This window comes from Anopheles coluzzii, chromosome 3 (genome assembly GCF_943734685.1).
Source record: "Anopheles coluzzii chromosome 3, AcolN3, whole genome shotgun sequence".
Classification (NCBI taxonomy): Eukaryota; Metazoa; Arthropoda; class Insecta; order Diptera; family Culicidae; genus Anopheles; species Anopheles coluzzii.
Genome location: NC_064671.1, coordinates 43,782,969 through 43,809,083, shown reverse-complemented (window position 1 = coordinate 43,809,083; position 26,115 = coordinate 43,782,969). Strand labels below are relative to the sequence as shown.

The 26,115-nt window shown below is 45.2% G+C and overlaps 1 protein-coding gene across 2 annotated transcripts; it reads left to right on the top strand.

The window, feature by feature from the left end:
* The first annotated feature begins 1,165 nt into the window (after window positions 1–1,165).
* On the top strand, window positions 1,166–24,475 carry LOC120957516 (profilin). Of its 2 annotated transcripts, none has more exons than XM_040379763.2 (4): window positions 1,166–1,297; window positions 2,052–2,339; window positions 20,844–21,015; window positions 22,551–24,475. In XM_040379763.2, the coding sequence occupies exons 2-4, from the start codon at window positions 2,229–2,231 to the stop codon at window positions 22,646–22,648; spliced, it is 381 nt and encodes a 126-aa protein (XP_040235697.1). In that variant the 5' UTR covers window positions 1,166–1,297; window positions 2,052–2,228; the 3' UTR covers window positions 22,649–24,475. The 2 variants fall into 2 exon arrangements, with proteins under 2 accessions (XP_040235697.1, XP_040235699.1); XM_040379765.2 differs by lacking the exon at window positions 1,166–1,297 and adding an exon at window positions 1,352–1,370.
* The last annotated feature ends 1,640 nt before the right edge of the window (window positions 24,476–26,115 follow it).

The following is a 26,115-nucleotide window of genomic DNA, read 5'->3' as shown; positions in this document are numbered from 1 at the left end:
AAAAGGAACGGATTTTAAAAAGATAGAAAACAAGTATTTCATCGTAACAAGGAAATAACCTACTACCAAAGCATGTCGAACAAATTTAAAATCAAGTTCTGCCATCTGTAATACACGCTAGATGGCGCTGTTGCGGTTATTTCAATCCAGCACTTCCGGTAATCATTTTGCCAACTAAAATAACCTCCAGGCTGTACCATGCACCACATGTTGACACTTTCAAATGCTTGTTCAGCTTATTTAGATAAATTCACCGATAATTGAGTGTTAAATAAGATAATATTTATTTTTTCTAGCCTCTCATAGTTCATCTTTCGGGAATGATTACTCAAACCGATTGAAATTAAGCATACAAAGACGCGTGACGTTTGCTACAAAATGTCATTCGCATTGGCTCCGGCACTGTCACCCGCAACCCACCCGGCGCGTGCTGAACTCCACCGATCTAGAGAAAGGATTCAGATAACGCAGCAGCCTGGTTTTCTCGAACGCTCTGTCAGTTCTGCTTCAACTCGCATCTCCTCTAGGATCGTTAGTGCTGGAACGTCTCTGAAAAGCCTTTTTTCCCTCAGCATCTTTGCCACTCAGGCAGGTTCGTGGTGTTTTGATCAGGTGAGATTTCTCTGTGCCACACATTCATTGCTGGCTGCGCATTTGCCAATCGCTTCCAGCTTAATTGTCAGTTATTTCGGTAGTCGAAAAACGGTGTGGTCGGTGGTGCATATTCACGCAAGTCATTGGGGCAGAGCCGGTTTTTGGTTAAAAGTGTGTGTGTGTGTGTGTGTGTGTGTGTGTGTGTTGGTGTATGGCTGTATGTGTGTTTGGTGTAATCGATTCTGGAAGAGAAAAATAAGAGTTCATCAATAATTTGTGAAAAGAAAGAATCGTCTGGCTGGAGTACCGCGGAGTACTAGATGCTAGGGGGCAAAATGGTAACGTATGATAAGGACAGAACACAGTGTGTGAAAGAGAGCACAAACTGAGATAGAGAGAAACTGAACTGGTGTGTGTGTGAAATAGCACCGCGACGTTGTGTTGGTGACCAGCGTTGGGCGCACAGAGAGAAGAGAGAAAGACTGATCGCTTGGATAGTGTGCGTGACGGCCGATGCGCTGCGCGAAAGAGAGATGCCAGTGAGAGATAGGGCGATAGGGCTAGAGCGAGTGCGCGCGATCGTGCACAACAGGCGACGCAATGGCAGCTCCGTCTGCTGCGGTGTGGTAGTTGTTAGTAGAGAGTGATCCTTGTCATCGAACGGATAGTCTTTCCTTGGCTCCCGGGTGTGTGCGCTGAAAAAGTAAGGGTTTTGTCGGATTTTTTTTCTAGGTTAGAAAGCAATATTCGGTGTTAACCATTTTTTGAAGCGACCGGTGAGTGGGTGTGGAACCTTGTGCTTGACAACGAAACGGGACACACAAAGAGCTGGACTTGCGTTTTTTTTTTGCACACCTCCTGATGAACTATACAACTGTGGTGGAGGTGACCGAACACAGACACACAAGCTGCCAGTCTTCTTGTGCCGTACGTAGGATAAAAAAAAGGCCAACGTGGTGTGGTGAAGCATAGCAGCAAAGAGAGGTTTTCTCTGTTCCCGTGGGTTGAAAGTAGGAGTTCATGCATTTTTTCTGCATTTATGGGAAGGAAATCCAGTTCGGTACTGCTTGTACAAAATTGCAGCCTCCTATCGCCCTTCACCTGGACCGGGCGTGTATGTGTGTGCGTGCATGTGTTCACGTGTGTGCGTGCGTGAGTAAGCCGTCAGCATTCGCGTGGTGTGCTTTTCCGAGTGGATTGTGTGACGCAAACTGTTCCTCGTGAAAACGCTAACACTTTACAACCCGTTCTTTCACCGTTCTTTCATTTTTTATAGTTATCGTGGGGAGTTAAATGAGTAGTTAATTTGTTAATTTCCCTCTTTTTGTGTGTGTTTTCTTTTCTTCCTCCCGGATATGATGTGGTTGTGGTGGTGGTGCATCATCTCATCGATCTCGACCTTCCATCTCACCCTATCTCTCTTTCTTTCTCTCTCTCTCCCCCCTTGTCCAACATAGGCAATAGAGCGAAGAGTTCGAAGAGGTAGGCGCGCTTGTGAGCAGCTCGATACTGTAAAAAAAGAATTTTCCGGATACACACGGAAAGTCCTCGGCAAACCCCGGAAGTAGCAGCAAGCAGCAGCAGCAGCAGCATCTTTTGCATAGATACCGAGCAAAAAGCATACAAAACAGAAAATGAGCTGGCAGGATTACGTCGACAATCAGCTTCTCGCCTCGCAGTGCGTGTCGAAGGCAGCCATCGCCGGTCACGATGGTGGCGTTTGGGCCAAATCGGAGGGCTTTGAGGTAAGTCGATGGTTGTGTGTGTGTGTGAATAGCGAAGAAGAAAATGTGTGTGATCCCTTGTTGGGGGTGGGTAAACGAAAAAAATGCAAGAAATAGTGGAAAAGTGAACACTCCCTTGTGTAGGGTAGAAACAGTTCGTCCGGCTCGTGTAAAAACCAACGAAAGGAAGGGAACAAATGCGATGAAGTGTGCAGTGCGATCTGGAGGGGCAACAAGGATGTCGTCCGGCTCTTTGGATTCAGCAACGTGCACAAACTTTGTCCATTTCTCGCTTGTGAAGTGGAAGTGTGTCCCTTTCTCCCTCTGCGTGAGCAGTAACAAAAGTGAGAAAGCGTAGATCCACGACAGGAAGCGCATTAGAGCAACCGGGACAGAACAGTTGGATATGCAACAAAGTGTGCCGTGCGACGGAAAGAGAGGGGGAGTGAACGCAAGCGCCAGCGCGAACTGTGATGCGTCGTAGTGAGCGGCGGCATGATGAGAGTGAGAAATTTGAAGTGAATTTTATCGTGGCTGCTGCTCACTCGCAAAGGGTGTGACCCCACGATGATGATGCATGCGCGACGAAAAATGGGTGCAATTTCAGACGTTTCCGCTAATTGATTGTTCAAACTGTAGTTTGGAATGCTGCAAACAGTGTGTTTGTGTGTGCGTGTGTGTGCAGTGCAATTGTTTGGGAGGCAATGCGAGTAAACTTGTCCGCTGATCCGTGTTGGCCTGCGGTGAGGTAAAAGTGATACATTACTCATCGAGCTGTGAGACGACGTTTCGGGTTTCACATTTGCTGCATGTTGTTTGCAATTGCCGAAGCGAATAGATATTGTTTCCCATATTGTCCTTACCAAGTCTTTTAGCGCATCTTTTGTGCTTTCTAAATGGTGAGGAAAATGCATCCGCAATCGTAAGATGTGCGTATGGAGAGGAAGGAACTCACCCCGGAATAAAATGAGCATCGAGAAGAAGACCTAACTTTGCCGGCTCACCAAACGGATTTTCAAAATGGCGCCCTCATTCTCGCCCAGAGTGCAAAAAGATGTGTGTGTGTGATTTGGCTGCGCGCCCCCTGTCTCTCCTTCTCTCAGTCGCACACTCTTTTTGTTTCGCGTAGAGCGACTTTGCGGCTTTTACCTTTATTTATCGCACTTTTTTGGACACACGCACCCAAATGGGTTCGTCCGATCCGGCAGTGCGGAACAATAGAAATTAGCTTTTTGTTCGCATTTTAATTGAACAAGTTTTATCGTTTTCATGTTCACGACTCTTGCTGAATATGGTCGAAGGTGCCGCGTATCGCACACGCACATTGAATGGAACTGCAATGAGTAGTAGTGGTAGTGGTGCAAACGGGCGTAAACGCGAACCGTTTCACGCACACACACACACATATTACATCGGGGGACAATTCAGACGCACGAACACACACTCACACATGTGCGCATGTATATACTGCTCACCCCACACACTGCTTAGCAACGAGTGAACGTGCGTGTGCGAAAAGCCAATCTTCTTCTCGACGCGTTTGCTTATTGTTTTCCTTTTTTTTATCGGCATAGACGTTGGGCGTGTGTAGTGGTAGTAGTGTGGTGGGTACGTAGCAGCTCACTGCAGCAGCGAAAAGAAAAGAAAGGCAAAAAGCCGGCAAATTTTAAACCGGTTCGCGTACGTTTGATTTTCTACGGGCAGCACAGGATGAAATGACCCGTTGGAAGTTTGTGTGTGGGAGTGGAACGATGGGGGTAGAGGAGGGAACTGATAGAGGAATTGCAAAAGAAGTAGAAGAAATAATAATCTAATTTGATTTTTTCAAACCCCCTCTCCCCCCCCCCCTTCTCTTCTTCCTCCCAATCAATCCCAAAGGGATTTGGCAACGGAAGAAAAAGGTGAACGACGGTTGTGGGTGGGTCGGGGGGGGGGGGGGGGAAGGCAGGGATCAAATTTTTCAATGAGGTAAAATTTCTCACGTTTGTGTGATGGTAGACGATTTCTCACAGCTTATGGTGCCTTTGGCAGCTCAGTTTCGCCCTTTGCAACGGCGCACTAGGTGGCACAGCAGCAGCAGAGTAGGTAAGGTAAGTGTGTGGTTTATCTTATCTGCTTGCAAGTGAGTGTTGCTAAAACTGTTCTCGCAAAGGCGGGGAAACAGATAAAAATGGCAAATACACGCAAACATGCGCGCGTATGTCTCGACTATGAAGTCCTGAGTCACATAACCACAAAAAAGGGAACGAACGAAACCATCATGGAGTTGGGGAAAGTAAGGACCATCGGAAGAAAGAGTTGCAGCAATACATTGTTGTCCTTTGTATGGTGCTTTCATAAGTTTCCTCCTTCCTCAGCGACCGCCGACTCGTACCGTACGTCACCGGTAAAACGCGTACTGGAGAGGAGCAACGGTAGTCGTTTGTATTTGCATTCATATTTGACGCGTAAAACGTGTGCGTGCATGCGTGCGTGCGTGTTTGGCTGAGAGGGAGGCACGGTTCTAACCGTCCAATAACAACAAAAGCTACGTTTTCATTTCAATCATCATCCCTCACACTTCCCTACTGTCTGGCAAGAGAACACACTTCTTCTCCTCCGGTGTGTGTGTCTGTGTCCGGTGAGTCATCGTTGATGTGTTGTTGACCAGGAGTTGTGAGTTGCCTCTGCGTGTTATCTAGCTTAAAACAGAAATAAAGGAGAAGTGACAGTTTCTAATTCAAAAGGGAGCAGATGATTCAACAGTTAATGGTGTATATTTATGAAAAAGTTGTTTGTGTTGAACAATAATGTTAAAACTATTTTTATGGACGTTATTTAGTTCTATGCTAATGGCTTTGTTGGAAAAAAAAAGTGGGTTTAGAAACCTAACTGCCTCCGCAGCTGGGCAGTTACGTAAAAGTTTTGTCGAAATTTTGGGATCAGAATCGCTCAGAGCACTTGACAAAAATCTAATTTCTTATATTCGTTCAAACTTTACTAAGGGAGGATAACAAATCAATTTTACGCCAAACGATTACTTTCGAGGAAAAGCGCACATTTCCTTCCATCCCGACGACTCTCCAAGGGTAAATATTATACCGGAATTGTATCGTCCACAGCAATTGTAGACGCTAAAACATTTCACTTCCCCCGATTAGGCTAATGAAGTGCTTACAATGGCGCCTGTTATGTATGGCATTCGTCTTTCGGCCGACCGATTTGCCCCATTCTATCCGTTGGTCCGTTCTCCGGAACCGGTAGAATAGAGGAGAAGCACCAATACATAATGGGCTATGGGGTAGAGAATGGGAGAATTTCGATGATAAAGTGCTCTTGTAACTCTAAAGCACTCTGTAAGAATTATTCTGAAAGTAAAATCGCATTATCGGAAGTTGAACACGCACGCACGAACGCACTCATTCGCCCTAAGGGCATAATGGTACGTCCTAATGGGATCAGGAAAGAGAGTAAGTTACAGAATTCCTCAGTTTTTTTTGGTATTTTGGCAGAGTAACGGTGTGTTAAAAAAATTTGCATCTCAATGGAGTACAACATTCGGGTCGAGGATGAGGTTAAACAAAAAAGAGCAGGCCCGGTTCTCGAACTGCAATGTAAACGAGAACCGCCAAGGTTTTCGGGGGCATTTCTTTTTAAGGGGAAGAGCAAACATTAACTGTTCATTACGTTCCGAAAGTGTGCTTTAGACGCTGCTCTTCCCGTGCTCGCTTAGATCGGGAATCGTTTGCAATCAAATGGCTGTGAGCATATTGTTGGGTTTGTGTATTGTGTGGACGAACGATCCCTCTTCTTTCCCGCTTGGTGAAGATGCTTCGGGGCCCGTCCGTCCTGGAGCCGGCGAAACACACATCCCCCGTTTTCACACACTGTGCGCGCGCCTTGCGTATTTGGTGCGATGAAATGAGTTTTAACATATGGTAAGCAAATTTTGTTTCCTTTTCTCTTTGTGTGCCGTTCATCCCTGTTCTTCTTTCGGTGGTTCTTTACTTTATTTTCTGCCACTTTATTTGTGGCATTTTCCGCCCATTTGGTGGATGGACCAACATAAAACACACACGGTTCGTGCTTTTTGTGTTTTCTGTGCGTTTGTGAGTGTGTTTGGATATTTTTCTTATCCGTTGAGAGTGTTTGTTTTAGGTGTGTGTTGCTCTTTCTGCCCATTGTAGGATGCATCTGCTCCCTTAGCAAATGATGCTGGCATTTCCTCTTAATAGGGTTGGAAAATGGATAACAAATAGCATCGGCAAAGAACAATATTGTTGAAAATAGCCAAGAATTTTCTCAGAAACCCCCTATAATATACCCATCCAATAACCCATACATACACACCCTTCAAATGCTTCGAATGCTTCAAAAACGCCAACAAAGAAGACAATATTGTTGTATTGTGGGAAGAGGGTGGATTGGATCGATTACTCTGCCGGCTGTCTGTCGTCAGCGAGGGCCGCCAGAGAACCTTCTCGCCCGAATGGGAAGATGGACGGAGAACATGCGAAAAGCGCCCCAGTTCACAAACCGGATCCCAGCAAGGGTGTGCACCACGCTAACGGAGACGGAAATGATACGAACTTACACGACTGCAGAAGGAAATGGGGAGGTAAGCAAGATACGTTCGTAGGACCGTGCGCGCGCTCTTCTCCTGCAGTCAATTTGTCAAACTGTGTGACTCAGTAAAGGAGCGATGAATAGTGCGGCCCCGGAAATGGCAAACGCTGACGATGCCGAACGTATTAGAACAGCTTTTGTCCTGGCTGGTGGCATATTATGCAAAAGCGCACCCGTACACTCCACTGCCTCTGCAGTGCGAAGGCTTGATGGTGTTGGGGAGGTCGGTTTTCAACTCGACATATGGTCGACAGATCCGGGGATAGGCACTGCAGAAGTTCTCCGATAGCTTGGAGCCAGGAGGGTTGAACTAGAGCTGCTAAGTGAAAGAATGTCTCGGTACGTTAGACAAATGTAGTGGAATGAAATACATCATTCCGTAGCCAACAGTTGTGTTTACATCATTCAATTCTACGAGAGTGACTAATGGGTGCTCTTTTATACATTAAGACGATGAGCCTTCGGTTGTTCCATTTTTAGTCGAAAAGAATTTGCTAGTTACACACACCTATTTGCTCTTTCGATGCTAATGTTTACTGTTTGAACAAACTATTCGTTTAAAAGAGCTTGTTGTATCCCGGTGAGTCATAATGGATCTTCCGCGTGAGCGCTTTACAACTGATACTTTGTGCCTACGGGAAGGAACCAAACTTTATGTGTGTGTTCTATGTTTTCATGTGTCACCAAATAATTCCCATGTTACTCGGAAGGATGCTTAAAGACAAATCTACATTTTACGAATAACAAATTTACAACCTTACGATCCCAGAAACTCTTGGCACCGCAACCGGAACTGGATAGAAGTGCCCAGCCGTCCGTCCGGTGCGATTTACCACAAGAAGAGAAAGAGCTGCTCCTTTCAGCAGGATCTTGATTTGGGTTTCCACTGTGTGTGGTGGTGCCCAAACCGCTCGAATGAAATGAAGAAAGGGAAAGAGAAAGTTCACGGGCCGCAGCGGTCAAGCTTCAGCTTCAGTGCGTTCCAAAGTTATTGAAACTTATCCATAAAAAAGATTGGCGATTTCCTTTTATTTACGCTCCTCCTCTGGGGGGAAGTCCAAAGGTTAGTTGGTGTCTCCAAAAGTACGCGTCGGTTCTCCCCGTCATCTCATTCCTCTGAATGACTGCCCGAAATGTGAGACTTGAGGTTGACTTTTTTTATCAAACTTTGGTACGCTTTGGACGAGGAGTCAAGGAGAAACGAGAGAGGGTCTGAGAGATGGTTGGGAAGTTGGGGACCGAGTAGGGCTCATAAATATTTCAACCATCGAAACCCGTTGTTTGTTTCATTTCTTTTTCACTTAATGGTTAATGGATGAGATATGAGATGTGATGTGTGGTATGTTATGGTATTTGTATGGTATGGGGCCACCTTGTAAGTTTTAATCACGGGCCTAAAAGCGATATAGGTTTCTTTCTGTCCTAAGTTTTCTTTGGCATCCTTAAACCCATAGATTACTCCGGGGAAGGTGTATGGAACAGGAGATATGACAAAAAATGACAAACTATGAATCATTCATGTTAGGGAAACAGCGAGGTCATGTAGTCTGTATTTATTTTTAGATCCTCTTGCGTGTTGTTTTGATCTTGAAATTATTTAGTCAATGTTGAAAGATGGCATATATCTCGGAAGTTTGAGGATATTAGAAGGATTTGCTAAACTTCATCTACTAGAATAGAATAGAAGGTCTATTGCCTCATGTGAATCATGGTTAAAATAGGAATACTCTTTTCATATGCATTTGCTCAACACCCCTATAACGCGACGTCCCTAGATGGACTTCGCAACTCTGAATGGTGGGAGAAATCCCATGACCATTGATCGTCAAAAGACAGCGCTACAAGTAATAATCGTCAAGAAGACGCCGCCGTCGACGATGTATGTCAAATGATCGGCTTCTCGTCGGCCTCTAAAGCGGGTCAGTGGTATGGTCATGGCATACATTTATTGCACTTTTGTTGTGGTGCTCGGCTGCACCCCATGGATCCGATCGAAGCCATTTATTCCTGGCGTATGTATATAGCGTAGAGAGTAGGTGAAGGTCGTCGCACATTTGAAGGTAGCCGCCTCGCCGCACTGAAAGCGTGGCGATGTGTCGAGAGAGGTGGGTCGAGATACACTCGAAGCTCAAAGTCGTCAATATCCCAACCAAACCTGACTGACACAAGCGGTGGGGGGGTAGGTTCCTTGGAAAAGCTGTCGATGGAGTGAAGGTGTCTAGCCGATTCGATTGAATATATAGGTGAAGGGGAAGGCTTCCGCCGCCAATGTGTGCATGATATGGTGTAGGACTGGCTGGAATCGCGTGTTCGGTTTAATGTGCTTTTACCGTGCCAAAGCGGTATAAATATTGGGAGAACATAGGGAAAAAGGAAACACCGGTACGAACGAGGGGCCTATCAGCTGTGATGTCAGCTTATGCCAATATATTGATTTTGCAAATGAAAACGTGAATGGTCTGTAATGCGAATCCAGCGTTTTCATTTGTTTTGCAGCTTTTGTTCATAAGCCACGTCGGTAGGGAGATTCAGTCAAGTGACGGGGAAGTGAGAAGAATCGCTTTTATCCAGCATGAGCGAACGAGGTGCATGGTGAAAACGGCGCTGTAACAAACACAAAGGAAGAAGGGCTCGAAGGGAAGCCAGCCGGGTTCCGTTCTAAATTTCGCAGGAAATCCAATTACCCTTGGGCAAGGTCGGCGATTGACGGGATCGTGGCGGGACACGGCAAGTTTGTCCGTATGGCGGCAAGTGAAGTGTGTGGCGACGGCCGTGGGTGGAGAGTGCCAAGGTGAAGAACCATGCGGGACAATAATAAGAGGGCCCGCCGTACTGGAATTGCTGGATGGTTTGCATTTGGCTTTTGCGCGCGCGGGGCACCGTGTTGTATTCCCGCATATATCAGCTGTGCAAATGGGGTACGCGCAACGCGCGCGCACTAGCTGAAACGACAACGAGAGTCTCTCGAGTCGCGCAATTGACGCGACAAAGACGACCCAGAGGAGCAACGTGGAACCACACCACAGATCCCACAGAGGAGGGAGAGCGAGCGATGATAAACACAACAATAAACACAGCCAGCCAGCATATCGCAATGGCCAGGCGTCGTTTGTTGGTAACATTAGCCGGGTTGGCGTTGTTTGTGTGTTTCGGTTGGTTGTGTACCACTAATACCAGCAGCATTTAGAGCGCACTTGTCATCAGCGGGTATCGGTTTCGAGGGTAGCGTTGCAACTGGTGGCACAGAAGACCTAGATAACTGTTTTCCAACAACGTGCTTTCGAAGCGTTTCTCTACTCCATGATTCCATGATGAATTCCTGCAGTATGTTTGATTCACGCGTTCTTTGCTATTTAAATCAGAAAAAATACATTCCTAGGTACACAAAAAATGTTGCGAAAGGCAGATAGTGTTTATCACTTTTTTTGCAGCTTTATGCCTACCTTGCAACCGCGCTTCGACGTCCGGGGCTTCACCCAATGGTAATGGATAGCTTGAATGTTAATGGGGCTGCTAAATGTACGATCACTTTATCGTTTGTTCTAGCCAAACGTTGGTGACCTTGGCGGGAGCTAACGAATCACTCAGAGACGCGAACAGGTTCTTCGTGCACTAAGGTGTCGCGTGTTTGCCATTTTAATGAAGAAATGTGGATAGTGGATAGCGCGCCACGTAGAATATTGATTAGCTTATGATGAGAGAGCCGGCAACGGGCGGATCATGATTAGTGGGGAAGAAATGACTAACGCGTTGTTTGTTGGAAGTCGTCGCTGTATGTATGATCCACAGCAACCGATCGGGCGAGGATTAATAATGCGCTATGCATAGATGTTTGAGTAATTGCGGGGTAAGAATGTTTAGCACGCGCGCCATCTCTTCAACACAAATGTCCTATGAGCAGTCTTTTTTAACGCCTTTAGCCGCTTAAAGTCGAGGAGTAAACGCGACGCAGCTTGCTCAGCGCATAAGCGATTGCGGTTAAGGGTTGATTGGTGTGTGTGTTATTGACACTCCTAGGGTTGAGCTATGTGAACTTTTCAATTAGTTCGTTTGATAGCTCAGATGCGCAGCGAGGGGTGCATTATTTGATTTCTCGAGCCCGTGATTTTGGTCAATAGAATATAATTTGTTTTATTTTAATCATTTTTTCTTATCTTGTGACTAGAAAACTTGTGCTAAAACGCATTCCAATTCCAGCATAACATTTGTATCTCCTTCCTTTGGGACGCAAAACGAAAGCTGTTGTTACTGAGGCGACCACGCAAAGAGAGCAAGTTTGCTTTATTGCGTATGGTTCGCTCAAAACGATTCAGAACAAAACCGGACGTACACGTTTTCGATAGGATGACTTTAGCAGGCTGCCTACCTTCGTTGTCTCGTCGTATCCTCCGTGTCCATGTCTTGCCGCGGGCTTCATTTCCTTACTCTCTGGTTTAGCCGTGTAAGCGTGTAAGTGGAGTTGACGTTGAGGTATTTGTCTCCTGAAGTGGTTGTGTGTGTGTGTTGGGCTGGAAACCGGTGGGTGAAAGAGATCGAGCTAGTTCCGAACCGCACCCTTGAAGGTAAAATTGCATTGCCCGGAAGGTAGATAATGGTGGTAGAGGTGGTGGTGGTAGTGGTGGGGTAGAGCCAGTTTTCAACTGCTCCGTTTTGGTAAGTTCAATTTGAGTTGGGTTGAGCCGGCGAGCGAGAAAGCTTCTGTGAAGTGAAGAACGTGGAGAGTCAGATAACGACTTTTACAAATACCACCATCAACACACAACCACCCCTTACCATGACATGGGCAATTTTGACGTGTCTGAGGAAGGTGTACGCGTGCCGCGTCACATGTGTGACGTTGGCTGCGCTTCGTCCGTTCCGCAGAGTCTGGGGTTGCAGTGGCAATGTCACGTTTTGTTGCTAACCATGCTCACCTCACCTCGGACACGCATATAACAGACACACAGACTGGACGTTGCATTTTACCTAAACAAGGTGCAAAACAGAGGAATAAAAATGGAAACAATAGGTCTACAGCATTCATCATTATACAAATGCTTCCAAAAGATATGTGGATGTGTTTGTGTTCCAGAGATTGGTGAAGTTAATCTATCGTATTCGATACAGTCATGGTACTCATGTTTCGAGTAAACAATTAGAGCTGTTTCCAAACATTTAATTCATAACTTGTTAATTGTGTTGTTTTTATCAATGTTACGCTTTTAATTACATTTGTTTTGTTTCCCAAATTCGCCGAGGTTATAATGATATTTTGTTTTGTACTCTGAAAATTGGTTGCAATGAATATAGGAAAACTAAAATTTGACTTGCCTGGTGCCTGGTACACAAAACATGACTTAAGCTTCATCATAACGCCGCAGTAAATTACGTTGGCAGAGCTAGCTCCCTTGACAAGATTATTTCGCAGTCCGTTTTCTTCATTTCAGAACATCTCATTCGCATACATTGCTTTCTGAGCGGTTTTTCATGTTGCTCTAACATCAAAGATCAATGATCGATGATTGATCGATCGATCGATCGGCAGCGAAACGGGAGAGATACGTTCGTTTGAAGGAAGTGAAGGATCGCTAGGCGGCAGACTATCGAAAAGCTGTGAACCCACCCACCCGCCTCGCCGGTTTGACCGATGATGGTGCGAATCGGATTATTTGCCGGTCGTTGGCAGCAAGCAAGCGCGTGTCTATTTTTTGCGCTACCACACACATTTCGGGAGGGTTAGATACAAAACCTTTGGCTTTATTCTTAGACTGGTGGTGTAGTGTCTGTACAAAACGCACGGAAATACCCATCGTATATGGTGGGGAGTGCTGGTAGTACTGTAAAGATAAGCAAAAGGAAGGGAGGATAACGGTGCGTGGATTTTTATGCGTATCTTGCGCTCTTTGATCAGTGCAGGCACAGTGCAGGCGATTTTAGGACGATTACGCTGATGCAATCGTGTACACACCTTGTCGCGATTTTGTCGTGTCTATTGCGGCGTCGGGTGTTGACGTGTGTTGAGCTGCATCCGAATCCGGCATGTGACGTAAGGAGCGAGTCAGCTCAGCCATGCGGTGTGTGCGTGTGTGTCACTGATTAGTCATCGGCGTGTGCCAAGATGTATGATTGGTGGAACAGAAACGACCGTTTTAACTCGATGATTCGCCGCATTTCACGAATAGCGCATGTTACTCATGGGTTAATTTCTATCGTTTACAATTTACAATTTACTGTGCCAGAGCAGCTCATTCGATAGTTATGAATTTCAATGTTAGAGCTTCATTTTTACTGTGTTGTTTCCTTGCGCGATTTCTTTTTAAAACTGTGCGTCTGCATCAGTTGCATTTCGCTCCCCCTTAGGCCTAACCTAACAGCAGCAAACGCATCGAAACATGAAACCGAAATAATTCCCTCGGTCTGGTGAGTTTTGCTCTCCCGAACCTCCGCCGCAACCAAAGACACACACACAGCGGTGTCGTTGCTCATCGTCTCGGATCTTGCCTGGACGGGTGCATTTTTGTTGTTGCTCTTCCTTTCCCCTGGTTGCTGTCTCAAAACCTCTCTCTCCATACGATAGCAGGGAAAAGGAAGGAAGGGAATCGCTGCATTGAGTTGTGATTTTCTTCCCATCTTTTCATATTGTGACGGGGAAGATAGTAGGAACTCTGTTGGTGCTGCTGTTGCTCCTCCTGCTCTTCTGACTCGCGTGTGGTGTCGGTTGATTAGTTGAGGTGGTGGGGTATGGATGGTGGAGGTCGTTTTCCCCCCGGCGGTCGGCCAGCCAGTGGCACATTCTTTCGTCGTTAACTGGATGGGGAAATGGGGTAGGTCCCAGTCGCCATTAAGTCATGCTCGTTGAGGATGATTCTGCGCTAATGATACGGAAAAATGGGCTTCCAGTTACCTCTCCAGCCACCACCACCACACCTGCCGTTAGACTGTTCTTTCTGACAGATGGGAGGAACACTACTTCTACTTCTGTCTGTACTTTAACTTTTTTTTTGCTCCGTGTTCTGTTGGCTCCGTTTATTGCTGCTGCTGCTGCTTGTTGAACGTTGCTCGATGATGGGACAACAGTTGAGAGAAGGAGGGGGTGTTTGGGAGTTTTGCGCTAATGATGTGATAATTGATTAAATGGTGGAAAAGTATAACGCATCACTTACTTTTTTCCCCTAAGAGAAGGGTTGTGGACAGAACTGGACTGCAGCTGCAATTTATAAAAATGCGAAAAAATACCTGTTACCTCTCCTGTATTCTTGTGGCTCTACAATGCGGTGGGGAACTAGGAGGTTGGAGGCGGTAGTGTTTGTTTTGTTTTAGAGCAACACGTCCACGTAAGAAAGGAACGGTTTTTATTTGTCTTTACTAAACCGTACTGTTCCTATTTCTTAATTTAACACGTCGCTTCAATTCATTCGCGGCGTGTGCTGCAATCGATATGTTACAGAATAATAATAACGATTGGGTTTGATATGGAGGTGTGAATGAAAAGGCTGAGCAAGAAATGCGCAAACCGAGCAAATATTGTGTCTGATTCGGCATTTTCTCGCTGTGCCGTTGCGTTCAAGCTCGTCTACCTTTTTGTTGTTCGCTCCTGTTTTCTTACTGGATATATGCTGGCTGTTTTTCTAAATGGAGAAGAATTGAATTGTATTTATTTTCAAACGTGCAACCCGTTTCCAACTGGCCACTGACCATCGCGGACCGTCGCTGTTTCTACTTCCTTTTTTTTGTCCGTGTTCATCATGAATTCCGTGGTCAAATGTGTGTGTGTGTTTCAGTTCAGCAAACCCGGGGTGGTATGCTGGTACGTTTTGGCTGTGATTTCCTCCCCCCCTCGGCTCACTTCTTCTCATAGCGGTGTGTTTGGTTTTCTTAACGCTTTTTGATTCATTATCGCTAGAAAGTTGAGCAACGATAGGAGATGAAAGGAACGATTTTCGGGTGCAGAGTTTTGATGTTTGTGCCTTCGGCGAAACAGTACCACGCTGGCAGAAAGAAGAGGAGAACACGGGAAGGTCATTGAATGGGGTTTTTCTTCTTTCATTTCATAAAGTGCTTAAATTGGAGAGAAAAAAGTTAGCGCCAACATTATTAGAAGACGAAAGGCCAACGATGATGATTGAAAGACAGATAGAGAGAAAGAGGAAACGGAGAAAGTTCTGTAAGCTTTTGGGTTCGTTTGCCACCTCTCGATGCAGAGAGAGAGCGAGAAGGTCAACGGGATTGCGAAAGTGAAGTATGACCCATCGTATTCGTCTTTGCAGAGATGTGGCTATGAATCATATTGCCCCCCTTCCCGGTGATGTTGGCAGATATTTTATGATACACCAGACATTTCAAATCCCTAAAAAAACCGTTTTGCGCGCACTTTGTGGAAGTAATCGCAGTGGAAAACTCGTTGGCCCAAATCGAACTTAATTACCCGGAACGTCCACGATATGAGGATTGTGTGTGTGTGTGTGTTGCGCCGTCGTGCGCGCTGGGTTCAATGGATGTGTTGCTTTTGGAGCTAAAAGACGGTAAATGGGAACTTCTCCATTTCCGGACTTTCCGGTCGACGAAAGGTAACTGCGTCCGGTCCTATCCTAGAGGAGGCATGGACGGGGGGCAGGTGAAGCTATGTGGGAATATGATATCATGAACGACTGGAACACGCGGTTGTTGTGTGGTGGGTCCACGTTACGCTCCAATTTGCTTCAGACACAAAGACTTGCTTGCATCGGTCAAAAATTAAATCGATCACACCATCACGCAAAAAAAAACTCTGCACAAACGAATGGTATCAACGAGAGTTAAATTACAACCAAAATGCTCAACGATGTAACCTTAGTTCATTGTAGTACTTTCCTTAGGGATTGCGTGTCTGGCGGGAGATGATTTAATTTAGATGGTAGAAGGAATCCTTTGCCTACAGTAAAACGGGATGAAAAGTTTCCGTGCCTGTGAAAGAATTGGTTGCGAAACGAAAATAGTACACATCTTGGAATTTGGTGAAAGTTTGAAACCCTGGGGAGGGCATGATGCTGATTTAGAATTGAGTTTTTCCGTTCAGCCTCCTCTCCGCTATGCTACTGACGGATCGATACTGAGTTGAAGAAAAGGTTCGCCAAAACCAAGAGCGAGGTGTAGGAATGGGTGGAATGTCTATCACACATGGCTTGGATGCCTGCAGTAGTGGTACCGATTGGAGGACCCCCGTAGGCGCGAAGGCAATCATTATCCCATTTTTGGCTCTCAAAACACACACACGCGAGGGGGGCTACCGACGACCTCCTCTGGTATGTGTGCCCCCGTGCCTGCCTGTGCCTGCACGTTGCTGCGCTCGCTCTCTCTCTAACGTCTGATGAACCACTTCACTCCATTTTGGTCACAGGAATTTGGTCTAAAGACAGCTTTCTTCTACCGATGGCGATGACCTTCACAACAATCCTACACACAAACACACACACACACACGAATGATGATGTGTGCCGAGAAGATCGTCAGTACTTCCCAACGGGACGGACACCCTCTGCCAGCGCGCGCTCGCACCGTCTTGGGGATTGTTTTCTTTAGATCTTTTCGAATGCGTGCCAATTGCTTTACAGTTGCTAATTTTAGCCGCATGCGTTTTGCATTTGTGTGGCGTTTATGGTAACCATTCCTCGCTGGTCGGGGGCTGGAGGGTAAAGGGGGCACAACGCCGTTCGACAAAATATGTAGCACGCGAGCAGCGAGAAGAGATGCGTTGCGAGATTGTGTGCTTGGAAGAAGAAAGGGCAAACGCGTGTGCAAATGGTTCCATGTGCAGCACGCGGAGTTGGTGTTTCAGTGGCCATAAATAGGCTTGAATATCAGTTTGCGTCCGCACTCGTTCGTGTTTCGTATTGATTAAGGTAGCATTATGGGCAGCGATCTTGCTTGGGGTTGTTGTTCCACGGACCAACTACGTCATCAATCGATGAGCAGTCGTTTGTTTCCATCTCGCGATGTTAGTGTTCTCCCTGCATATCTTTCCAATAAAAAAATCATAAGCCGAACCGAAAAGGATAAGGAAAAAAGCTGAACTTCTCATGTGAGAATAGTTAGCTACTTAAAAGGTAAAAAATGAGACCAGCTTTTTACCCGAGAGATAAAAAGGGAATAGGGCAAGGGAGAGAAGGAGGGCTGCTGTGCGTCCACAAACCACGGCGTGATCGGCACGGTGTTTAAAGCACGTTTCACTCCCCGCGATATTACCACATTTGGGCAGAGGTAGTGCTGCGCGCGATCGTTTGGTGACGATGATTCAGAACACACGGCGGTGCCTCGTCACTGGTGGAGGTCTCTCTCCCTCTCCCTCTCACCCTTTCTCTCCCTCCGGTTACTCTTTCTCTTCGGAACACCTTCGTTGACGTGTGTGGTGTGATGGTTTAATGTTGTGCCCGCCTGTCTGCTCTAGGGGGGCTGGTTTCAATCCTATTCGGTCACAAAACCCACGATCCGGCGGCAGGTTTCGTGAACCCCGCGTGGTGTGTGGAGGTTGCTTCAGTAGGTTAAGCTACAGTCGACATTGCCGCTCTTCGTATTCTTATCCCCCTCTGTACCGGGACTGGTCCGTGCCATAGTACGCGATCGTTGATCCGCGGCCGCCTGCGTGTGGTTGTTCTCATGTCGTAGGTTAGGTTTGGGTTTTCTTAGAAACAAACGGAACGTACGCGGTGGAGTGTTCTGGCTGGTATGCAGCAAACACAGTTCTAAATATAGTCATATCAGGAGATACTGAGACCAACGAGCGAACCGGAGGCGGCGACGGCAGGCGCTTTGTGCACGTTCGTGTGGGGTATCTTGTGTCCCGGTTAGGACATGGTGTCTCGCAAGCCTCGCTTGGTTTTTCAACTGTTGATTTGTTTTTTTACATTGAAAAGGTTGTTGGTAGAAATCTGGATGTGTTAATGTAAATAAAAATTATATTTAAACTTAAAAATAAAAAATAAGTATAGCAGTACAATGATCTGAGGCTTCGGTGAAATTGACGATCGAACTCCAAAACTAATGTGCGTCTGACCCAAACCCTGGCCCCTTGCATAACAAGCTTTCTTTAGTTTCTCCTTCCTGTAGGAGGTAACAGTTTCGAAAGGGATCTATACAATGCTACTTCCAAGCCCTGCCGTACCAAGGAAAGTAAAAGTAACGGCGAGACGCACTCCTCCGCTCTCCGTCTGTCGTTTTGCGTCGTTTTGAACCTTCGAAGGCAGCAATACCCCCTGCAGTAGGAGACACATCCGCTGACCGAATGCGGAATGAGGTGAAAGTTATTACCATCCCAGTGTTCACCACAGACTTCTTTCTGTGACGCTGGAGCGGAGAGGATTGGATGACGTTGGTATAATGCTCGTTATATGATCAAGATGTGATTGAGGGAGATGAGGGACGTCGTGGCCGGTTTTGTGCGAGCGGGGAGTGAAGGATCATAACCCGTTTACGTTTGCGCATTAGCATGGCCAGTGTATGTCTGTGTGGTGTTTTTTTTATTACAGTACGCTTCATTCTGCTTTGATTTGGTTGTTTGATTGAACAAAATTTCACCGTAACAATGTTCATCATAATTTTGTACCACATCAACCAACCCCGGTGTGTGTGTATGTGTCCTTGAATGTCCTTGTGGATAGCACTGTCATACGTTGAGGAAGTCACCATTCATTTTGTATCGTCCTCGTTTACATTGTATCGTGATTGGAATTGTACGTACAATTGTTCTTTTAGAGTAAATATAAAGCCATTTAATTTGAGTGTCATTTTCGCCCAGAAATATTTTGAGTTGAAGTGGTACACATATTTCTCAAAAAATAATTCATAAGAGACAGAAAACCGGATCAAAAACACTCTACCTTGAAGAAAATGCGTGGTACAGTCGCTCTGATTTACGAATTGCGGGAGAGAGTTGATGCTGTTAAAAATAACATAATTTTCCTCTCAATCGTAGGTTTTTTCAAATTACTCTTCACGCACCACCTACTAGTTTTCTTTTGCAGGGTTATTGCACCACCGTGCGGCGCCCATTAGACACGAGACGACACCTCTTTCGAGGCCGAGCAGTCTGCCGTTTGGAGATTTCGGAGATGAACCCAATCCTCTCCAACAATCCTAACCGTTTCACCACGAGTAGAGTAGAGTATCGTGTGCAACATTGTCGGTATTAAAAGACATCCCACCGACGACGTAACATGCGCATCTTTGTTTGTTGCCGCTAAAGTGGCAAATAAATTAATGTACCGGTGAACCCATGGGTAACGATCAATTTGCAAGCCTGGCCGCTTACACTCTGGGGAGAATTTGTCATGCAAAAGAGGGTACGAAGAAAACCTTGGACCAGGAAGGTGTGAGCCATGGCTCAAAAAGGTGACAAAATGGTGCAATTGCGTGGTGGCACTGTTTTATGCGGATAATCGAATTTGAAATGAATACGACGTCGCGTAAACAGCGGCAACAGCAAATGAAATGAGTGTGATGTTATTGAGATGGTAAAAGAGACATCATCCGCATTCGTCTAAAGCTCATTTCTCCGTATGTCGTTGTCGTCGTCGCTCTGCTACCACCCCTTGTCTAGTTGTGTCCCTCACTCACTCACGTGTAGGTGAAGGCGTCTGTCACAGTTCGTTAGGCACGCTTCCGTTACAATTCGCAACATTTAGCTCCTAATGTGTGTGTTTTAGTCACGGAATTTAGCACATGTGGTGGAGTTGGTTTATTATTTTTTTGAAAGTTTTGTCTGAATTCGATTAACTGCGAGCTTTGGGCATGACTGCAGCTGGAATAACGAAGTTTGACTGGAACACCAAATGATGGTACACGAGTTGTTGCGCTAGAGACGAACGAGATTGTTGAGAAAACATGTAACAACATCAGAAATATCTCCCAATACTCTCTCTCTCTCTCTCTCTCTCTCTCTTTCCGTGTTGTTACATTGGGGAGGCAAGATCGTTGACCATTGGATTTATTTTTTCTAAATTCATACACGTCATTTTAATTAGCCCGTCGTCGCCCGAAAGCAATGACCAGCGCTGCTGGGGTGAGTTCAGTAGGGTTGAGTGCTTTAATGAGTGTTTTGAATGCTATTTTTAAAAAACTGTGTCAATCGAAAATGTGTGTCCTAGAACAGGCGACGAAAAGGGGAGGAAATGTGTGTCCACACGCGCGCCGTCCCTCATATGGTGCTTGTGTACTATGTATGGCAGTTGCTTCTTCAATTCAGGGACAATTATTTGCACCGTGAACTACTCCATACGTGACGTAGACATGTCAACACAGATTAATTTATTGTCACCTTGCCTATTTCGGTTGGTGGAGCAGCAGCAGCAGCAGCAATGCTCCCTTTTTCCCGTGATACACAGGGGTCATACATTCTTGGTGGATGGAAAGGAGAGATATAGAGATTCTGTTTGGAAGGGATTTTGCACTTAAATTTAGAGCCGTGGGATGTTTCCCGATCACGGAAAGGGGTGTGGTTGTAAGCGAATGGGGTCTTCAAACATGTTAATGAATTACCACCATGTACGTAGAGGCTGTAGAGGTGTGCCACGAAACAGAAACTGAAGCCAAGACACTGAAGTCAACGAAGGGGCGTCGTAAAGTTTCGTTTTCATTTCGATTTCGAGGCAAATGAGTGCGCTTAAGTAGGTCAAAAAACAGATGTAAACACAGGTTGATGGACGTGGCCTGACATTTTGGGGGTCCCGCTATGTCTGGACGACCCTACAGCTTTTTACGTTTTCAGTTGCCATCAGCCGTCGTCAATCATCTCACACCAGCAATGCATGCTCTCAGTACATAGACAGCGCGAGGCACACTCTTTTAGATGGTGGGAGTTGTTTAATTGAAGCAGATTTAATGTTACCCTTAATAATTACCGTTTTTCGGTGCTTCAGAAGTATGTTGCTAACGCTTTCTCCTCTTATTATTCTTGTTTTTTTATTGCAGGTGTCGAAGGAGGAGGTGGCCAAAATTGTACAGGGATTCGACAAAACCGAACTGCTCACATCCGGCGGTGTGACACTAGCGGGCCAACGTTATATCTATCTGTCCGGTACTGACCGAGTGATCCGTGCCAAGCTCGGCAAAACCGGTGTGCACTGTATGAAGACGCAACAGGGTAAGTAACGTCAAATGGGAAAGTCCATTTTTTTCTCTCGTTCTTTAGATATGGACTTTTATGAAAACTGGCGGAAAAAGTGGCACCAACAACAGCGCCATAACTGTACAGCCACAGAAACATGGTGTTGTATTGTAAATAACGTCCAGGGACCAATTTACAACTTTGCTCAGAGGTTTTGTTTTCTTTGCTACCAATCTCATCACTTCCAACTGCAGATGTTGACGGAGGGAGTGCCAACTCTGGACAAAGGCAAAATGATATGGAAGTATTGCATTTGTCACGTTCCGCCAAGTGTTGTGATGAGGATTTGTTTGTTATCAAACAGTACTTTTTCTGTGTTTGTAGCACACTAGCTTGTTTACAACTACAATTCTCAAAGCGTGGATGGCGGGTACACGTGTATGCATACGCGTGGCCAATATTCTGTTGATACAGTAGCAGCAGTTGGCTGCTTTTTTTGCATTTCGATAGACTCGAAGTTAGTAGTGGATAATTTGTCTTAGGAAATACAAGCACAAGTCTAGAGTGGCGAAGCGTTTCTAATTTCCCACGCAAATGACCAGCATTCACATTTGATCAATGATGTCGAGAGAACTGGTTGTGTCAATCCATGTCGGGGCATTTGGAGATCTCTGTCCCTGTAACTTCTTCCCATGCACAACCAGTTTGTCGGAGTTGAGACATTAATTGTACCACCGTTTGAAAGCCAAATATAGATAAGAGAGCAAAGGAGAAAATTACCTTTCTTTTGCTGTGTTGAGGATACATCAACTCTAGAGAGTAGCTTTTAAAGGCTGTAGAGGGACACCATGTGTTCTCGTTTTAATTGTTGCTGTCCACTAGCTACTGGCCATTTATGTGGGAAAAGATCAAGATTTTCCTTGATTCCAACCGGTTACATTCTCTGGACCCGTTTCTCGGATTCATCGCAGAAGATGAGAGAAGCGTTGCAAAAATAACAAAACGGTCTTAATAATAGTTGGCAAAATATTGTTGTGTGACTGGTGTGTGTACGGTAATGCTATTTATGGTGTTGCTGTGGTTGATGTTGTTGTTGTTGCTGCTGCTTTTTCAATGTGTTGTTTTTCTATAAACTATTTTTTTATATTTCCTGTTAAAATTACATTACTCATAACGGATGTTTTTTTCTTATTTATTCTTTCATTTTCTTCTGCCCGCGTGCCGCCACCTTACGTTCGCCGGTTGGTGTTGTCGTTGCCGATTGTGTTATCATGCTTCCCTTCTCCCTCTTTCTCTTGGCTTACGTTCGTCACATGCTGCCGTCATCATCTTCTGTCCTTGGATGGAAAAATCCAACGCCCGGTTCCAACACACATCATCCCGTCTGCCGTGCAACAATGTGTTCAACCACACCCATCCGCCCCTGGATTTTGGATTGTTCCTGAACCGCGTGTGGGTGCATTCTTGGATCGCGGTGCACTATTCCTCTGTTATCGTGGTGATAACGTTTTGTGCGTGTGCGCGTGTGCCTATGTGTGTGTGTGTGCTAATACGGTTTGGACAAATTGCAGCTGTTATAGTATCTATCTATGAGGAACCCGTGCAGCCCCAGCAGGCGGCATCCATAGTAGAAAAGCTGGGCGATTATCTAATTACCTGTGGTTATTAGAAAGGCAAACAACCTTTATAGGCGAGGAAATGGGAGGGGGCCCGAAGTGTGTGAGTCGATAAGGCGAGAAGAAGCGAGGATAAGGGGGAGTGATGAAAGAACCTAACAGAACAGCGAGCGAGAGAGAGAGAGATTGCGTGAAGATTATTGCCGTTCCGACGAGTGAATTGATGTGCCGAGCCTTGTGGATGGCGCCTGTGTGTGTGTGCGAGTGTGTGAGAGTGTTTTTGCACGTGTGTGTTGTTTGCCAATAATAGTAGCAGCAGCAGTAGCAGCAGCCGCAGAAAACCATTTGCCATTCAGCCTGCGCCAGTCTTTGCTTGCTGTTCGCATCACACACCGTGCGATTGGTGGGGCAGAAGACTGGCTGTGGGGACTAGTGGATGTGCAGAGGGGGGGCAGCAATAGCACACACGGAGCAAATTGACGGAGCAGCACCAACCCCACACAAGCAGCATCCAGCGCCAGACACGGTGTAGCAGTAGCGCCAATACTGAGTAGCATCAAGAAGTACACACCTGAATCGTGGAGGGGTAGGTACGAGCATGATCAGCAAAAAAAAAAAGGAAGGAAGAGAGACGAGATCGTGGAGAGTTAAGAACGCTTGGCATATTAAGCAAAAGAGATGATCACGAACGCAAGACGTAAACATGAGGAGAGAAACAAAAAACATACTTTCATACAGCTTTTTTATAATTTAAACCTAGAAACACACTTGAATAAAGAGATGCAGCAGAAGAATACATGAAAAAATAGATCGCAACATATTATGAACCTACGGAGATTGGATAATGGAATTTTGGAAACTTGATTGATTGGGCGAGGAAGGGAAAACACGGAAGGAAAGAACATCTAACAATTTTCGCGTGTGCGTGTGTGTATGTGGTGTATATGATGGTGATGGTGGGTGTATGTTTGTGAGGTGTGCGGCATTGTACAGTGTAGAAAGAAGCTCAGATTTGTTGCTACGTCGAGAGAGGTTCCAGGTTTTCGGAGAGCTCGATAACTTCAACCCAACCAAACCGATGTGTCACACATGTGCCAGTGAAGTTATGCTGAATTGTCAATCGCCCCATCTCCTCACTAGCAACACAACACACGACCTTATATGCAATCTACTGAGACACACACATACACGCGAGTTGTAGCCAAAATACAATTGATCGAAGCAAAGGGTAAGTTTGCAGAAGTATATCCTCTGTCTTGTTGAAGTTGTTGAAGCAAAAAGTAGCCCAGAACGATCAACAAGCAAACCATCTCTCTAGCCTAGCCTACTCTAGCACATATGATATCGGTGCAGAAGAAAGAGCGCATTTCAAGATCAACGTTCATGATCTCTCTTATGGTAAATGGAGTAAAGGAAAACGGAAGGAAGAAAACCCAAGAAGTGCACAATGGATATAAGAAGTAAAAAACAAACAAACAAGATACTAGAAACGAAGAAGGGACGTAAGATTACGAAAATAAGGACTATGATCGACTAAATAAAACACACATACTGTGGGAGAGCGAGAAAGAGATAGAGAGGAAAGCTAGGATGATACACACACACACAGTGCTAGAAAACTGAAAGAAGACTGCTTAGAGACAAATACGACTGCACAGAGACACAAACACACACCACACCACCCGACGACCGGAGGAAGGAGACGAAACACAGGCCCCGACCCAGGAACACACCACACACAAACACACATCCAGGACGACAGGGATAGACGACAGCAACGAACGTCGCGACAGAAAAAAAGGTGTAGGGGGAACGCTCCGCGAAAACGGTACGAGAGAAAATAATAATAAAAAAATATTGATAATACTGTGTAAGCTTAACATTTTGTTTATTTTTTTGTTTGCCTAAATGATGTGTAAAATGTGGCTAAAACGAAGAATAAAAGAAAAGCAAAGAAAAGCATTACAAACAATCGCTTGGAAAATGTGTGTCTGTTGCTGTCGTGTGTGCTGCCGCCGAGTTGGATGTTCCGAATGTTCGTAAACGATGTAAGTAGAGATCATCTTCCCCCACTGCTCTCGCCATTTTTCGACAGCTTCTTTACACCTTTTCCATTCCCGAAGCGGGCGGGCAACGGGCCTTTCTGTAGAGAAAATATCAGACTTTCACTTTTTTCTTCATCCTGTATACTTCTTAGATGGGCTGTTCTTTCTAAAGACATATCGATTGGGAAACCATTTTCCGAAGGAACTCATGTGAGATTCCCCGTGTTTCCTGTGACAATGGTGCAGGAACTATGTAAAGCTTACTGGCTTAATTATTGAGAGTATCGCAAACGCGATTTTTGTACATTTTTGTGGGAGATTTCTAGTAGCATTTCTTCCCGTTGGTGATGTATTTTCTAATTGGACAATTCGTTACGATTCTAAACGGATGTAACCACTGAAGGAGAAAAAGGAACGGCATCACCTGTCCAGGCACATGCTTGATCCCGTAGATTCCCCGCTCCCCCAGCAGAGCAGTTGTAGATGAATGAAAAAGCTGCGGACGAAGTTTGATTCTACCAGACGTGGCATGCCAATTTTTTCTAGCAAGTGAGAGAAAGTAGAGCCGAAAACAGTGTAACCTCAGTAAGGGAAACAACAACAAAATCTTTGTAAAAGTAAAACCTCAAATATACATCAGAATGTGAAGTACCACGCGATACAGAGCATTAAAAGACTAACACCATAGTTTGAAAAAGGAGATAAAAATGAAACAAGAAAAAAAAACAGAACAGATAGCATAGCAATGCCACTGCAAAAAAAATGCAAAATAGAAACAGTCAAAATGAGATAACGAATTAAAAGAGAAAGAAAAAAACGAGTGATAATATAAGAACCCGGAGAGAAACGGCGCGGCGGTACCATTAGCAAGTGAGTCGAGTTGAAAATACTAAAACGAAGATAGCAGAGAGAGAAAGAGGGTGTGACACGTGCGTAAAGTTTAGCATAAAACGTGGAGGCAAGGATCGTGGGAGATTCAGTAGAAGGAAGTAATGTGCGAGATAACACGGCCATGGAGGAAGCAAAACATCAAACAAAGCAAGAGAAAACCCCTATATACAACACCATACAAAATACAACACAGCTAGGCGCATAAATGCGATCGCAAAAATCATCCATCTTAATACGAAACGGAGAAACAAAGAAACATACACAGAACATGCTACTAAAAGCTGACAAACAAGAAAGAAGATAATGAAACATGAAAAGTACAGTAAAGAAAATGTAAAAAAATGGATCACGGCTATTTGTTGTTTGGTTCTTTTAAGTGTAACGCATTGAAAACATTCGAACGTAGTTAGTTAAGCTTGGTTGGTTTTCTTTAATTTCATATAAAAATCCTTTTTTTATCAAATACGTATTCGCTTTGCTATAATGTACCGAAAGATTATCTTTATCTATGTATTTGTACACGTAGCTGATTATCGGACTTAGTCCATGTCCGGTTGTTCATCTGGCGTTCATATCTATTGATA

Coding starts and splice junctions, on each gene's coding strand:
- LOC120957516 (XM_040379763.2), top strand. CDS start 2,229: ATGAGCTGGCAGGATTACGTCGACAATCAGCTTCTCGCCTCGCAGTGC. Junction 2,340..20,843: donor CCAAATCGGAGGGCTTTGAG/GTAAGTCGATGG, acceptor TTTTTATTGCAG/GTGTCGAAGGAGGAGGTGGC. Junction 21,016..22,550: donor CTGTATGAAGACGCAACAGG/GTAAGTAACGTC, acceptor GACAAATTGCAG/CTGTTATAGTATCTATCTAT.